The 15,980-nt window shown below is 48.8% G+C and overlaps 3 protein-coding genes across 4 annotated transcripts; 2 read left to right on the top strand and 1 right to left on the bottom strand.

The window, feature by feature from the left end:
* LOC6038190 (Werner Syndrome-like exonuclease) lies at positions 1–1,180 on the top strand. Its single transcript, XM_001847968.2, has 2 exons — positions 1–900; positions 1,071–1,180. The coding sequence occupies exons 1-2, from the start codon at positions 88–90 to the stop codon at positions 1,164–1,166; spliced, it is 909 nt and encodes a 302-aa protein (XP_001848020.2). The 5' UTR covers positions 1–87; the 3' UTR covers positions 1,167–1,180.
* Positions 1,077–2,019, top strand: LOC6038189 (putative lipoyltransferase 2, mitochondrial). Its single transcript, XM_001847967.2, has one exon. It carries the CDS (start codon positions 1,227–1,229, stop codon positions 1,929–1,931), a length of 705 nt encoding a protein of 234 aa, XP_001848019.2. The 5' UTR covers positions 1,077–1,226; the 3' UTR covers positions 1,932–2,019.
* On the bottom strand, positions 1,950–14,030 carry LOC6038188 (ectopic P granules protein 5 homolog). 2 transcript variants are annotated; one of them, XM_038252265.1, is made up of 10 exons: positions 13,579–14,030; positions 12,762–13,483; positions 11,235–12,591; positions 10,882–11,183; positions 8,491–10,816; positions 8,101–8,427; positions 7,608–8,037; positions 6,489–7,548; positions 2,717–3,118; positions 1,950–2,657 (listed from the first exon to the last, which is right to left on the bottom strand). In XM_038252265.1, exons 1-10 carry the CDS (start codon positions 13,606–13,608, stop codon positions 2,135–2,137), a joined length of 7,479 nt encoding a protein of 2,492 aa, XP_038108193.1. In that variant the 5' UTR covers positions 13,609–14,030; the 3' UTR covers positions 1,950–2,134. The 2 variants fall into 2 exon arrangements, with proteins under 2 accessions (XP_038108193.1, XP_038108264.1); XM_038252336.1 differs by having other exon boundaries at positions 12,762–13,480.
* Positions 14,031–15,980: the final 1,950 nt, after the last annotated feature.

Raw genomic sequence — 15,980 nt, 5'->3', positions numbered from 1 at the left:
ACGGAAAAAGCGCGCGAACTTTTTAGTTGCTCGTTTTGTTTTTGTTTGTGTCGGTCGTGTTCCAGATTAAAATCCTCGCCCCAAAAAATGCCCAAACGCGTCCTTCCGCTGTGGATGCGTGACTCGCCCGGTCCCAACGCCAAGAAGCGCGTCCTCTCGGAAACCAAGCTCAACACAATCGCACCGAAAGTTGGGGAATCTCCGCCGGTTCTCGAGTCGGCGAAATCGCTGCCGGATGTTTCGGTGCCGAGCGCGGAAAACACCCCTCGGAGGCGCCTCCGGAGCAACTTTAAGATCGAGGACGACGGTCCGCCGAAGGCGGAACCGTTTGTGAAGATTAACATCGACGACGTTCCGTTCATCGACTATCGGGGAAAGATCCGGTACTTTACGGAGCTGCACGACGTTGCGTTTGCGTGCGATCAGCTGGTGCAGTGGGTCGAGAAGCAGCCGGACGGGGTGGTTCCGATTGCGTTTGATTTGGAGTGGCCGTTCAGTTTTCAGACGGGGCCGGGGAGGGTGGCGTTGATGCAGCTGTGCGCGGAGACGGACGTCTGCTATCTGTTTCAGGTGTCGTGTTTGAAGAAGCTTCCGGCGGCGCTGCTGCAGCTGTTGAACCATCCGCGGGTTTGCTTGCACGGGGTGAACGTGAAGAACGATTTTCGGAAGTTGGCGCGAGATTTTCCCGAGGCGAACGCGGAGAGGATGATTGAGCAGTGTGTGGATTTGGGCCAGTGGTACAATAGGATTCACGGGACGACGGGGATCTGGAGCATGGAGCGGTTGGTGCTGCAGGTTTGCCAGCTGCGGATCAGCAAGAACAAGAAGGTCCGGATGAGCAAGTGGCAAGTGCTGCCGTTGAGCGACGACCAGAAGCTGTACGCGGCGATTGACGTTTACGTGAGTAGAATGATTTTTTTCCGTGCTCAAATGTTGTGAAAACAAACTTGTACTAAAATTTAGTACAACCTTTCAAAGCGCTCAAGTCACTCATTTTGGGGCACTCACTTGCGTTTGTTGTTATCAGCTCAATCAGATTTCATAACAAATCCCGTTTTTCCCTCCGACAGATTGGCCAGGAAATCTACCTGAAGCTGCAGGCCAAGGAACTCCAGCTGGCACAGGAGGAGAATCCCCCGGACGCGGCACCAATCCCCCAGGATTAGTGCGCCGCAGTCAACTAAAATCTCATACCTAAGTCTAGCATAAGTTAATCTGTCGGAACAATGTCCCGCGTGGTCCACGTCCTGCGCGCTGGCCGCCTCTCCTACCAAGCCGGGCTGGACCTGCAGCGAGCCGTCTCGTCCACCGTCGCCAACAGTCCCAACGGCCCGCTCCGCAACGTCCTGATCCTCACGGAGCACGACCCCGTTTACACCGTCGGAATCCGCACCAAAGCGTACGGCCCGGAAGAGGAGCGCCGACTGAAGCAGCTCGGGGCGGACTTCTTCCGCACGAACCGGGGCGGTCTCATCACATTTCACGGGCCCGGCCAGCTGGTCGCGTATCCGGTGCTGAACCTGAAGAACTTCCAGCCCAGTGTCCGTTGGTACGTTTGTCACGTGGAAAAAACGGTCATTGAGCTGTGCCGGAGGTTCGGGATCCGGGCGGAGACGACGCAGGACACGGGCGTGTGGGTGGGGGGTGGCGAGCGGAAGATTTGCGCCATCGGAATCCACGCCAGCAGGTACGTAACGACGCACGGGTTGGCGCTCAACTGCGACACGGAGTTGGACTGGTTCGGGCACATTGTGCCGTGCGGGATCGAGGGGAAGGGGGTCACGTCGTTGAGTCGGGAGTTGGGGAGGAAGGTGACGGTGGGGGAGGTTACGGGGACGTTTTTGGACAGCTTTCGGGACACGTTGGAGTGCGATTTGGAGGAGTTGGACGAGGACGGGAGACTTGCTTTGGTGGGGAGTTCTTCGAAATGATTCTGGTTGGACAGCGTGACCTTATTCACAGCCCAATAAGCCAATTTTGTATTTAAATAAAGTTGAGATTATTCCGATTCTTTAAAAAATAACATGGAAAGCTTAAAATCGTTTTGTATAACACAGAGAAATTCCCTCTTTTGATCTTACTGCCATCTATTGACGATTAAAATAAACACATCTCTCAAGCGATTGCAGCGCCTCTACGGACGCCATGCGTCCTCTACCGAGTAGAAGAAGTGCTCCTCACAGAACAATCGCAGAATTTTGCACACATTCTCCGCAATGTTCGTCACCATGGCCGTATTCTCAATCAGATTGATCGCGGCCCTCGTTTTAATGTGCAAATCCGCGTATCGTTTGTTTCCCAGCGTCAGCTTAAGATCGGCCATCGCCTGGCTGTACTCCTGGCACCGGTTCGCCAGATCAATCGACGGTGGTCCATTTTCCGTCGCTTCCATCGTCGAATCATCCCCAAACATCAAAAACACCGTACAGGACAGACACTTTGCCACCACCTTCCGCCGGATGCTGACTCCGTCCTTCCGGATGCCGATCGCACCGAGCAGACCCTCGCCCCAACCTTCCGTGTCCTTGGAGCAGGTCTGCAGGTACCGCGCCAGCGTCAACAGGTGATTGTGACCGTACGAGGATGCCTTCAAGATCTCAACACCAACAACCAGCATCAGTCCCCACAGCAGAATCAACTTGCTTTCGTTTTGCTCGCTAAAAAACAATAGAAAAATTTAGTCAACACTCCAACCCCCAAAAATTGATCCACCAACCTCACTTTCAGCTCCTCCAGCACTCGGTACAGCTTCTGCAGCACGATCATCTTCTCCCCACTGCTCGGAGCGTCCGCCAGCCGCGCCAACGTCAGCAGATGCAACCCCAGCAGAAACCGGTTCTTCAGGAGCATCTCTTCGTCGAACCCGCGAACCGTTTGGGGACCCACCTTTTGCAGCAAGCCGCAGCTCCAGGACGCGTCCAGCACGGGACTACCGGCATCCGTCGAGCGACCTGTCCACGACTTGGCAAAGTAGTGCACGATCGTTTCCTCAAGCAGGGTGAACAGATTGAGCGTGAAGCCCTTGCACAGCCCGAGCGCGTCTAGGATCGACGGGATCATGTGGCTGTCGCCGGTGCGGCAGTTCTCCGTCCACAGCACGATCGCCTCGACGAACAGTCTGCGGAAAAGCACGCGATTAGTCTGTTTGTCCATTGATTTTTCGTTTTAGTTATTAAGGTCATTTTCGTCGTTTTCGTCGTTTTGGCCACTTTGGTCGTTTTGAACATTTTGGTCGAATTGATAATTTTGATCGTTTTGGCCATTTTGAACGTTTTGGCCATTTTGGTCGTTTTGGCCATTTTGATCGATATGGTCGTTTTGACCATTTAGATCGATATGGTCGTTATGACCATTTTGGTCGATTTGATCGTTTTGGCCATTTTAATCGTTTTGGCCATTTTGGTCGATTTGGTCGTTTTGGCCATTTTGATCGTATTGACCATTATGATCGATATGGTCGTTTTGACCATTTTGGTCGAATTGATAATTTTGATCGTTTTGGCCATTTTGAACGTTTTGGCCATTTTGATCGTTTTGGCCATTTTGATCGATATGGTCGTTTTGACCATTTTGGTCGAATTGATAATTTTGATCGTTTTGGCCATTTTGGTCGTTTTGGTCATTTTGGCCATTTTGAACGTTTTGGCCATTTTGGTCGTTTTGACCATTTTGATCGATATGGTCGTTTTGACCATTTAGGTCGATTTGGTCATTTTGATCGTTTTGGCCATTTTGATCGATATGGTCGTTTTGACCATTTTGATCGATATGGTCATTTTGACCATTTTGGTCGATTTTATCGTTTGGCCATTTTGGTCGATTTGGTCGTTTTGGTCATTTTGGCTATTTTGATCGTTTTGGCCATTTTGGTCGATTTGGTAATTTTGTAGTTTTGACCATTTTGGTCGATTTGGTCGTTTTGGTCATTTTGTCCATTTTGGTCGATTTGGTCATTTTGGCCATTTTGATCGATTTGGCCATTTTGGTCATTTTGACCATTTTGAGCGTTTTGGCCATTTTGATCGATATGGTCGTTTTGATCATTTTGATCGATATGGTCGTTTTGACCATTTAGGTCGATTTGGTGATTTTGATTATGTTGACCATTTTGGTCGATTTGGTCATTTTGGCCATTTTGATCGATTTGGCCATTTTGTTCGTTTTGACCATTTTGATCAGTTTGGCCATTTTGATCGATATGGTCGTTTTGACCATTTTGATCGATATGTTCATTTTGACTTTTGGTCGATTTTATCGATTGGACATTTTGGTCGTTTTGGTCATTTTGGCTATTTTGATCGTTTTGGCAATTTTGGTCGATTTGATAATTTTGATCGTTTTGGCCATTTTGGTCGATTTGGTCGTTTTGGTCATTTTGGGCATTTTTATCGTTTTGGCCATTTTGGTCGTTTTGACCATTTTGGTCGATTTGATCATTTTGATCGTTTTGGCCATTTTGGTCGTTTTGGTCATTTTGATCGTTATGGTCGTTTTGACCATTTTGATCGATATGGCCATTTTGACCATTTTGGTCGATTTTATGTTTGGCCATTTTGGTCGTTTTGGTCATTTTGGCTATTTTGATCGTTTTGGCCATTTTGGTCGATTTGATAATTTTGATCGTTTTGGCCATTTTGGTCGATTTGATAATTTTGATCGTTTTGACCATTTTGGTCGATTTGATAGTTTTGATCGTTTTGGCCATTTTGATCGATATGGTCGTTTTGATCATTTTGATCGATATGGTCGTTTTGACCATTTAGGTCGATTTGGTTATTTTGATCATTTTGGCCATTTTGGTCGATTTGGTCATTTTGGCCATTTTGGTCGTTTTGACCCTTTTGATCGATAAGGTCGTTTTGACCATTTTGATCGATATGGTCGTTTTGACCATTTTGGTCGATTTGATCATTTTGATCGTTTTGGCCATTTTGGTCGTTTTGGTCATTTTGGCCATTTTGATCGTTGTGGCCATTTTGATCGATATGGTCGTTTTGACCATTTTGGTCGATTTTATCGTTTGGCCATTTTGGTCGTTTTGACCATTTTGGTCGATTTGATCATTTTGATCGTTTTGGCCATTTTGGTCGTTTTGGTCATTTTGATCGTTATGGTCGTTTTGACCATTTTGATCGATATGGCCATTTTGACCATTTTGGTCGATTTTATGTTTGGCCATTTTGGTCGTTTTGGTCATTTTGGCTATTTTGATCGTTTTGGCCATTTTGGTCGATTTGATAATTTTGATCGTTTTGGCCATTTTGGTCGATTTGATAATTTTGATCGTTTTGACCATTTTGGTCGTTTTGACCATTTTGGTCGATTTGATAGTTTTGATCGTTTTGGCCATTTTGATCGATATGGTCGTTTTGATCATTTTGATCGATATGGTCGTTTTGACCATTTAGGTCGATTTGGTTATTTTGATCATTTTGGCCATTTTGGTCGATTTGGTCATTTTGGCCATTTTGGTCGTTTTGACCCTTTTGATCGATAAGGTCGTTTTGACCATTTTGATCGATATGGTCGTTTTGACCATTTTGGTCGATTTGATCATTTTGATCGTTTTGGCCATTTTGGTCGTTTTGGTCATTTTGGCCATTTTGATCGTTGTGGCCATTTTGATCGATATGGTCGTTTTGACCATTTTGGTCGATTTGATCATTTTGATCGATTGGCCATTATGGTCGTTTTGGCCATTTTGATCGTTTGGCCATTTTGGTCGTTATGACCATTTTGATCGATATGGTCGTTTTGACCATTTTGGTCGATTTGATTTTTTGATCGTTTTTGTCGATTTGGTCGTTTTGGCCATTTTGGTCGTTTTGATCATTTTGATCGATATAGTCGTTTTGACCAATTTGGTCGATTTGATAATATTGATCGTTTTGGCCATTTTGGTCGTTTTGACCATTTTGGTCGTTTCGGTCGTTTTTTTTAATTTTAATCGTTTGGCCATTTTGGCCGAATTGATTATTTTGATCGTTTTGGTCATTTTAATCGTGTTAGCCATTTTGGTCGTTTTGATAATTTTAGTCGTTTTGCCCATTTTGGTCGAATTGCTTATTTTGATCGTTTTGATCATTTTAATCATTTTGACCATTTTAGGCGATGTGGCCGTTTTGATAATTTTGATCGTGTTGACCATTTTAATCGTTTTGGTCATTTTGGTCGATTTCTTTATTTTGATCGTTTCCGCCATTTTGGTCGTTTTGGCCATTTTGATCGATGTGGTCGTTTTGATTATTTTGATTCGTTTTGGTCTTTTTGGTCGATTTGACCATTCTGATCGTTTTGGTCATTTTGGTCGTTTTTGCCATTTTGGTCGAATTGATTATATTGTTCGTTTTGGCCATTTTGGTCGTTTTGGTAATTTTTATCGTTTGGGCCATTTTGGTCGATATTGCCATTTGGTCGTTTTGGCCATTTTGGTAATTCTGATCATTTTTTTTCGTGTTTACTCCGGAAGAAATACCAACAAAACTTACCTCGAGGTGTACTCGCCCTGACTCTGCAGCGACACGACCACCTCCGCCATCAGGTTCTTCGCCTCAAACTCGCGGTCCTTCACGGTCCGGATCTGCAGCAGCACGGTCTCGATCGTGTTCAGCAGTCCCAGCACGGCGTTGTGGAACGCCTGCACTCCCTGCTTCGTCCCCAGCAGCTTCTGGTACTTGGCCCCGCAGGCGTTCAGCAGCCGGACCGTCGTCCGCACGTACAGGATCCGCTTGGCCTGGACCTGCGACTGGAGCGCGCTCGACTCCAGCGGATTGCCCGGGTTGAACTTCATGGCGGACGCGACCTGCAGCAGATCCAGCACGGCACTGTCCACGACCTCGCCTTCCGAAGGCATCTTGAGGACGGCGGAAGGTTCCGCCGAGAGTACGAACCAGTCCAGGACCGCTTCCACGCCCTGGTACTCCAGCATGTGCCACGGGTAGTTGCAGGCCTCCTGGAGCAGCGTCACGATCTTGAGACCTTCGCGGGCGTTCGGTTCGTACGAGATCTTGATGAAGATCATCAACAGGGAGGACAGCATTTGGTAGCGCACGGTGTAATCCCAGCCCTGGATGTGCTGCTGAAGCCACGGAGTCCACGCGATCCGGATAAAGATGTGACCGACAAAGAGGTGCGCTTCCGGAATGAACTGCTGGAGGATCCGGCTGAAGCCGGTGATGTGAACTGGGGCTGGACGGAACCGATCCCAGGCCAGGTTCATCAGGTTCGTGTGAATCGGAACGGCCACGAAACGTGGAAGAGCCGGATGGGCGTAGTTCAGCTCGTACCAGTAGAAGATGTGACCCAGCACGGCACTGCTCGACGGGAATGTGTCCATCAGGTACTGTAGACAGTGCTCAAATACTTTGACCATCCGGAAGGCGGTGTCCGCGTGCAGTTCGCTCCACGGCGGAAGAATGCTCTGATCACCGGCGACCTGCTGGATCCAGTTGGCCACCTGCTGCGGACCGTTCTTCATCGTCTGGGGAAAGTACGGAATAAGCCACGGAGAAAACATGTCACAAAGCGATGGCCACAACCAGTTGATCACTGGAAAAAACGTTTGAGGTTAGAATCTTGGAGAAGTGCTAACGCTAACGCCAACTCACGCTCATCCGCCAGCACTCCCGGATAGGTGTGAACGGCCGCAACGACCGCCGCATGACCCATCGAACCCAACAGTAGCGACAACACCTCGCAGTACTCGCTGTGCTTCGGATACAACCCGTGCAGCCCGTGGGCAAGCCGCTCCTGCTGAAAGTGCTGCGTCAACAAAACCGTCGTGTCGATAATGTCCTTGTACGACAGGATGTTCTGCTTGGTGGCGAACGCCCGGAACTCCTCCTTGATCGCGACCAGGCCCACGCCGAACGCCATCGGTTGACAACCGACGCGGCGTCGCATCGAATTGACCAGATCGAGCAGAACCTTCTGGTCGACCTTCTTCTTGGAGCAGGCCGCCAGCGACATCTGCAGAATGTCCCCGTAGTGCTCCGGAAAGTCGTACTCGAACAGATGCATCAGGTGGCGCTGGAGAAGCTGGAAAACCGAATATCAATTACAACCCTAACCTCACTCTTCCTCAAACGACCCCCAACTCACATCCTGAATCATCACCGCATTCTGCTGGTTCCAGCCCTCCAGCCCGCGCAGGATCAGCCCCGCCAGCTGGTTCACGTCCACCAGCTTCGGCCGGAAGCGGTTCATCCAGCCGACGATGTCAAACTTGGACAGCAGCACAAACAGCACGTGCGTGTCGCACTTTTTGATGTGCGAATCGATGATAAAGCCGTACATCTTGAGGAAAAACTGCGGCGGACAGCTCGCCGGCACGAGCAGTTCCGTGATCAAGCTCACCAGGTCGCTCCGCTTCAGCGCAATGTTCAGCAGCTTGATCCCTTCGTCGTTCTGGTTCTCCTGCATGAAGAACTGTAACGAGAATCGTCAGCGCTTCGTTTCGACCTTCATGATCAAGATCTTCCGTGAACTTACCCCCAGCTGACTGATCCCAAGCGAGCAAACCTCCTTCGTCAGCGGACACAGCTGGTTGTAGTCGTTCATCTTGGCGACAAACTCGTAAAACAGCGTGCACCCGACCTTGTTCAGCTTGCCGCAAGCTTTCGCGTCGTTGCACAGCCGGAACTCCTGGTACGCTTCCACCAGCTGCCTCAGAAACGCATCGATCTGCACGGAAGCCTTCACGACCCGATCGGGAAGCTTCTTCTCGCGCTGAAGCAAGCTGTCGTGCGCGGCACGATTGTCCGACAGGACTCCCATCAGGCTTTTGTCCAGCTTGTACGAGGTGTACTTGACGAGAACCTTCTTGGGTTCCGTACACCCGTTGCCGCAGCGAACGTCTCTGTGCAGAATCTTGTCCTCGTTGACGTACAGCTTCCGGACCTGCTCCAGATAGCAGCTGTCCAGCAGCAGATGCTCGTTGTACATCACGTGAAAGTCCTTCCGCGCGTACGCGTCCAAAATGGAAAAGTCCGACTTGAGCATGGCGATCAGCGAACTCGACGATTGCGAGCCAAACTCCACCGAGCTGACGAGAGGCGCAGACTTGAACACCGGAGGTGGCGGAACCGGAGCGTCGTAAGCTTCCAACCGCTTGAAGATCGCCGTCCTCGGATCCTGCATGTCGGTCGTGCTCTGACTGGGATTCAGCGATCGCATCGGCGAACCCAACCCACCTGTCACCGTAGCCCGGTACCGGAAGCACAACTTTTGCCAGCTGTCCGCCAGTTCCCGATGCTCACCCCGGATCCCCCTAAAGTCGATAAACTCCGTCCAGTGGGCACGGTTCCCGCGGAAGATCGACGCCAGCCGGTGACAGTCGAACTGCGGCGGAAGCTCAATCGTCTGCACCCGCATCCGGTTCAGCTGGGTGTCCTCCAGCCAAAGCTGCATCGTCTTGAACAGTCGCGTCAGGTGGTTGTAGAAGGACAGCTGTCGCTCGTCGGTTTCGCTGACCGATTCCGCGTTGTAGTAACACTCCGCTTCGTACAGCTGCTTCTTGATGCGCTTCATCGCGCTGACGTTGTGCTCGTAGAAGCGATCGGCTACGCCGAAGCAGCTGGCGAAGCGTTCCTCGTCCGGACCGAAGGGAATGCGCGACAGGTAGACGGTGAAGAACAGCTGGCACACGATCGGGTACATGTAGGTCTTGATGGAGCAGCTGGCAACGAGGTTCGCCAGCTTGAACAGCGTCAACGCGTTGACCTGGAACGACGGATAGCCGAGGATCGAGGTGGACTTTTTGACGGCGGTGTCGAGCGAGACTTTGGTGGAGTTTGGCATTCCGATCGCTCGCAGCACTTCGTGCCAGATGCGGGTCTGGATCTCGGTGATCTCGTACTCGAGCTCCAGCGTGAAGATCGACAGGAACACGGTGGAAGGTGACGGACTGGTGAACACATCGATCGGACTGGAGGACAGCAGGTTCAGCAGTCCGGAAGGTTTGGACGCTTTGATGTCTTCGAAGCGCGAGTAGTACGGCCGGAAGAACTCTTTCATCGAGTGCCAGCAGTCTGGAAATTGGTACGCCACACCCATCATGGCATCCAGCAGACTCAGTACTGCTGTATCCTTGGTCCAGTTGGGTAGTTCCGTCAGGCAGAGCAGCCAAACGTTGACCAGCAGCGTTGGCGAGCCGAGTCCGTACTGAACGTAGTTGGTGATCTGCGACAGGATCATGCAACGGAGCATTTCCGTTACGGGAGTGGGAGATTCCGGTCGGAATTGGTCTTTTGTCAGGCGACTGTAATGACGATCGGCCGCGATCAGCGTTAGAAGGATCGTTTTGAACAACTCGCAACGGCTTAAGCTATCGGGGCATTCGAGAAACAGTGGGGTGATGAGCTGTAAACACCGGATCACGACCGAGTAGCGGTGATCGTTGAGCAGCAACCGAATCTGCTCCAATCCCTTGTGACAGATTTGCGGCACCGAGTGACCCCAGGTACTGATCAAGATCGCCAGGTAGATCGCAAGCGGGCGATTCTCCGTCACTCCCTGGTAGATTTGCTGGGCGCGCTCCAGTTCGAGAATGTGCCGCAAGATCAGGGCCGGATTCTTGATCATTCCGTTGACGACCTCCGGACTTTGGTCCATGCAGTGCAGGCGTAGCATACTCACCATGTTCCAGCACCACGTCAGAAACTGCTCCTGGGCAGCTTTACCCTTCACCAGGCTACTTACGGACGCGGCCAGTCCCTGGGAGGTTCCGAGCAGCTCGGGGACGTGCTTGGTGTACACCTCCGTAACCAGACAAGCGATGCGGACGTGGATGTCGTGCGGTAGGAACAGTTCGTTGTTGCTGGAAGGAAACAAGGTGGTTATTCGACGACGCAGATGATCATCAAACCCTAGCCAGGAACTCACTGGTCAAAGTTGTAGTTCAGGTGGATCAGGATAACCCTGGCGGTCGAGCTCTGGATCGCGTCAAAGCCGTAGTTGAGGATCCAGTTGGCGAGCAGCTCAAAGTCGTCCCACGTCGGCCGCCACCGGTCCAGCGGAAGCGACTTGAACACGTACATCGCGGACTGGTCGGCCGAGGCGACGTCCTGCTTCAGGGATTGCAGCAGCCGGGACACCAGCGCGGGGTACTTGGCCACGATGTTGTACAGCAGATCCTTGACCGCCTTGTAGCAAAAGTCTTTGGTGTGCTCGTTGAGGTAGCCGATCTGGAAGGAGGAGGTTTAGAGAAGATCGAGTAGACGGTTGAAGTGACTCACGTCAAATAGGTTTAGGGCGACGATTTCGATGAACTCGCTGTCGCAGGGTTCTCTTGCGAGCGCCATATTGGAGAAGACCTGCAGCAGATAGTACAGATCCTCGGAGGGCATCTCCAGCAGACTACTGCGGAACTGATCGCGGCGTTCCTCGCCGATGCACATCGTTCGGAAGTCAGCGTCTACGTCGACGATGGATTTATCGCTAAACTCGTTAAGATGGAGGCAAAAGTACAGCTTCCAGAGCGCGTTGATGCTCAGCTGGTCGAAGGGGAAGCCGGTCAGGTACTGCCAGGTGCCGATCTTGCGCGATCGGTAGATAAACTGGGCCGAACGGACGATAAAGACGTCCAGTTCTAAGGAAATACGTGCTTTCTGGGAAGGGTCGGACGGGTCGCGTTCCTGGAGAATTCGGTAGAGATCGCTCACGTAGAAGACGGTGTGCTTGATCAGTCTGGCCAGCCGCTTGGCAAACTGTCGGTATCGATCGGCGTCGTACGTGACCAACCCGTTGCCCAGCAGTTCGACGAAGGTCGTCCCGAACGCGATGCATTTCAGCAGGTGCGTCCCACTGATGGCGTCCTCGTTGATCCGAAACGTCCCGTCCAGTCGGTGATCGACGAACGTGATCACTTGGAACAAACTCCCAAACGGAATTTGATCGATCAACGCCACCAAATCTCCCTCCTTCAGTTCGGAGATCGAGTCCGAGCCGGAACAGTCCTCCCCGTCGCTGTCCACGATGGCCCACATCTCTTCCTGAACCACGTCGATCGACCGGTTCATGTCCAGCTTCAGCTTCTCCAGGAACTCGTTTCGCTTCTTGATCGGCAACAGGATCGTGGCGAGAACGACCAGGCAGTGCTGAAACTCCGGTCCGCCCCAGAGCAGACCACCGTTCCAGCAGGGAACCTGCACCAGCTTCGTGCCCCATCCGGCGATCCCGCTGGGACTTCTCAGCACGTGGAACAGCACAAACAGGTGATCGTGCGAGGTCGCGATCCGGAGCTGCGTGGCGACCAGCTTCCCCGTCCACGAGCGGACATCCGTCAGGAAGCGCTTGTCGATTATTCCCTTGCGCAGGAAGCTGAACAGAATCGAGATGCAGAGTCGCAGCTCGCCGATCGCCGTCATTAGTTGTTGGGGGTCGAAGGTGGGCGTTAGGACAACGGGGGAGTCTACCAGAAGGTTCGCGAAGGTCGGATGCAGGTTGAGCGTCTCGAAGATGCGCTGCTCGATCTTGATCCGGGTGGCGTCCACCTCGTAGGCGGTTTGGTTACACTGGAAGCAGGACTGCTTCATCAGGTCCTTGAGGGTGGTTGTGAACTCTGCGAGGGCGGACTCTTGCAGGATCGCCACACTGAAAAAGTTACGTTACTCAATATTTTGGGGGTTCAATTTAGCGTGTTTTTGACAGTTTCAAACTGTCAAATGCACGCTTAATCGGACTGCCCAAATATGGCTAACCCTCAACCCATTGCAACCATGATAATCCTCTATACTACCATCAACAGTTGATAGAACACCGACCTGGACTGATAGCTGGCCCGCAGCAGCTTCCCGTCGCCGCAGGTGTCCGTTCCGGTGAACGTCTGCTCCTTCACCAGCCACAGCTCGTTGGCCAGCGTCTTGGTGCGTCTCCGCAGCGCGTCAAACTCGAGCAGGTTCAAGCTGAGGTCGGCCCGAGCTTTGGCGTAGCGTTGCAGCAGCTGGTACAGCGGATGGTTAACGCACTGGTCGTGTTCCTCGAGCTCCCGGGTCAGGAACTCCTGCTCGAAGGCCTCGGCCGCGCCGAGTTCCGCGTCAACGCGGTAAAACTGGGATTGTTGGTCTCGGTTGAAGGGCTTCAAGGTGCTAGTTACGACGGCGTCTAAGGTGACATCCTGGATCTGCATCGCTTGAAGATTCGGGTAGAGTGATTCAACGGGGACAACCGGCTGTACTTTGACCTCTGGCACTACTTGGACCGCAGGTTCGTCAAACACCGGCGCCGACGGCGCGGTCGCCTCCACCGACAGCTCCTCCTCCTGCATAATCTTCTCGCTATCCGTCAAATTCCGCTCCTCATCCACGACAACCAAGTCTCCGATGACCGGAACTTCCTCCGAGGTCGACGTACTTGGGAAATCGATATCGACCTGGACAGCCCCACTCGCCACCACATCCTCCCCACAGTCATCATCCACCAACAGCTGGGGTTCCTCCCCGGGAACATCCGGCAGGACCAACGGCTTTACTTTCGCCTTTTTCTGCTGAAAAGAAGAAAAAAAAACGACAAAACGGTGTCAAATTCCAAAGTAAGAAACCTTGCAAATGCGCATTTAGCCTGTTACAAATCACGGCCTACCTTTGTTTTGGGCTTCTCGAGGGTGGCCATAATTAGTGAGCGGATTACACGCGCGGTAATTACGACGAAACTAATCGTCCATTTTGAGGCTCAACTCTAGGAAAAATCAGGCTTATCTCGTCGTCGCGAAACGGGCTTCAAATTTCTTGATGATTCAACAGGAAACTGCGCTGCGACAAAATAAACCACACAAGAAAACGGATCTGTTGTCAAGGCAAAACGGAACCTTGTTTACTGTTCTGGGCACGACGATAGAGTAAACAAACAGCACTTTGAAACCTGAACTTTTTTGCACTAAACTGGATTGGCGAGAAGTGGTCACCGAAAAAAAAAAAACAAAGTTGAATCCAATTTGTTTCGTCTGGAGGAAGCAGAATGATAAATTTTACTTTTGCGTGATTTTCTGCTCCCGACTCGATGAGACGACGTTCTTTGTTGTGACTTTTGTTTTGGTTTTCTATTTCTCTCTGTCATGGGGTGAGTGGCGATAAGAGTGAGTGACTGTCAAAAACAGCTGAGAGGACGCTCTTGTACTAAAAATAAAGAGGGAACTCAGCCAAATTAGGGTAACTGTAAAACTAACGAAACAATATTATCCAAATTGTTCTTTTATATTTTTTTTTTGATTAGGTCCTATAAACATATGAAAGACAATAGAGCAACTCTCTACGAAATTTTACGTATTTTTTTTTATTTGACTTAAACTTTGTGGGGGCCTTCCCTATGACCAAATAAGCTATTTTGCGTCATTGGTTCACCCATACAAGTCTTCATACAAATTTGGCTGCTGTCCATACAAAAATGGTATGGAAATATTCAAACAGCTGTAACTTTTGAGTGAATTTTCTGATCAATTTGGTGTCTTCGGCAAAGTTGTAGGTATTGTTGAGGACTTTTGAGAAAAAAATAGGTACACGGAAAAAAAATTGCGGATTTTTTTATCAACTTTTTTTTCACTAAAACTCAATTTCCCAAAATACGTATTTTTTGATTTTCGAGATTTTTTGATATGTTTAGGGGGCAAAAATCCGCAACTTTTGAGCTATAGAGAAACATGGTCAAAAAATCTGCCGCCGAGTTATGATTTTTTGAAAAAAAACAGTGATTTTTGGAAAAAATCGAAGTTTCATGCAAAAAAAAGAGACATTGAAGATTGGACCTCGGGATGCTGAGATAGAGCCGCTTTAAGACAAAAAAAAAAAAACACGAAAATTGAAGTTTTCTTAATCTCTTCAAAATAACCCACCATTTTCTAATGACGATATCTCAGCAACTAATGGTCCGATTTTCAATGTTAACACATGAGACATTCGTGAAATTTTCCGATCTTTTCGAAAAAAATATTCTGAAAATTTTTAAATCGAGACTAACATTTTAAAAGGGCCAAACATTAAATATTACGGCCACTTAAAATGCTAGTCTTGATTAAAAAAAAAATCAAAATATTAAAGTTTCACGAATTTTTCATGTATTAAAATTGAAAATCGGACCATTATTTGCTGAGATATGGTCATTAGATCATTAGGAGGGTTGTTTTGGTGAAATTAAGAAAACTTCAATTTTCGTGTTTCTTTTTCTTAAAGCGGCTCTATCTCAATAACCCGAGGTCCAATCTTCAATGTCTCTTAGATAATTTTATAACAAATTTTCTGAACTTTTCAAAAAAAAAAAAAAAAAAATTAGAAACGGTCACTCATGGTCACTATTTTTAAAAATTGAAAAACTGCAAATATTTCGCTAAAATCAAACTTTCGGTGGCTATATCTTAAAAACGGAGCCCTTTATCAAAAAATCTGTAAAGTACTTTTCGATTGCAAATTCAATTTTGCATTAAAAAATAATGTCAACTTGTTTTTGCATAAAACTTCGATTTTTACCAAAAATCACTATTTTTTTCAAAAAATCATAACTCGGCGGCAGATTTTTTGACCATGTTTCTCTATGGCTCAAAAGTTGCGGATTTTTGTCCCCAAAAACATATCAAAAAATCTCGAAAATCAATAAACACGTATTTTGGGAAATTGAGTTTTAGTGAAAAAAAGTTGATAAAAAAATCGGCAAATTTTTTTTCCGTGTACCTATTTTTTTTCTCAAAAGTCCTCAACAATACCTACAACTTTGCCGAAGACACCAAATTAATCAGAAAATTCACTCAAAAGTTACAGCTGTTTGAATATTTCCATACCATTTTTGTATGGACAGCAGCCAAAATTGTAAGGAGACTTTTATGGATGATCCAATGACGCAAAATAGCTTATATCGACGGTAACATTTCAAAAGGCATCATGTACATTTTGACACTTTCTGGGTTATTGCATATTCTAAAAGTACTCCTAATAAGCTACCTCTCCACCAAAAATGAGCAAAAGTTACTTCAGTAAAGTCTGTTTAATCATGATTTT

The sequence above is a fragment of the Culex quinquefasciatus genome, chromosome 1 (assembly GCF_015732765.1).
Source record: "Culex quinquefasciatus strain JHB chromosome 1, VPISU_Cqui_1.0_pri_paternal, whole genome shotgun sequence".
In the NCBI taxonomy this organism is placed as follows: Eukaryota; Metazoa; Arthropoda; class Insecta; order Diptera; family Culicidae; genus Culex; species Culex quinquefasciatus.
This window is presented reverse-complemented; position numbering and strand designations above follow the sequence as displayed.

What these genes read in the sequence shown, in the direction of transcription:
- LOC6038189 (XM_001847967.2), top strand. Translation starts at nt 1,227, where the DNA reads ATGTCCCGCGTGGTCCACGTCCTGCGCGCTGGCCGCCTCTCCTACCAA.
- LOC6038188 (XM_038252265.1), bottom strand. Translation starts at nt 13,608, where the DNA reads ATGGCCACCCTCGAGAAGCCCAAAACAAAG. An exon ending in TCGCCCTAAACCTATTTGAC is followed by an intron (nt 11,184 to 11,234) that starts GTGAGTCACTTC and finishes TCCTCCTTCCAG; the next exon opens with ATCGGCTACCTCAACGAGCA. An exon ending in TTGGGATCAGTCAGCTGGGG is followed by an intron (nt 8,428 to 8,490) that starts GTAAGTTCACGG and finishes TTCTCGTTACAG; the next exon opens with TTCTTCATGCAGGAGAACCA.
- LOC6038190 (XM_001847968.2), top strand. Translation starts at nt 88, where the DNA reads ATGCCCAAACGCGTCCTTCCGCTGTGGATGCGTGACTCGCCCGGTCCC. An exon ending in ACGCGGCGATTGACGTTTAC is followed by an intron (nt 901 to 1,070) that starts GTGAGTAGAATG and finishes TCCCTCCGACAG; the next exon opens with ATTGGCCAGGAAATCTACCT.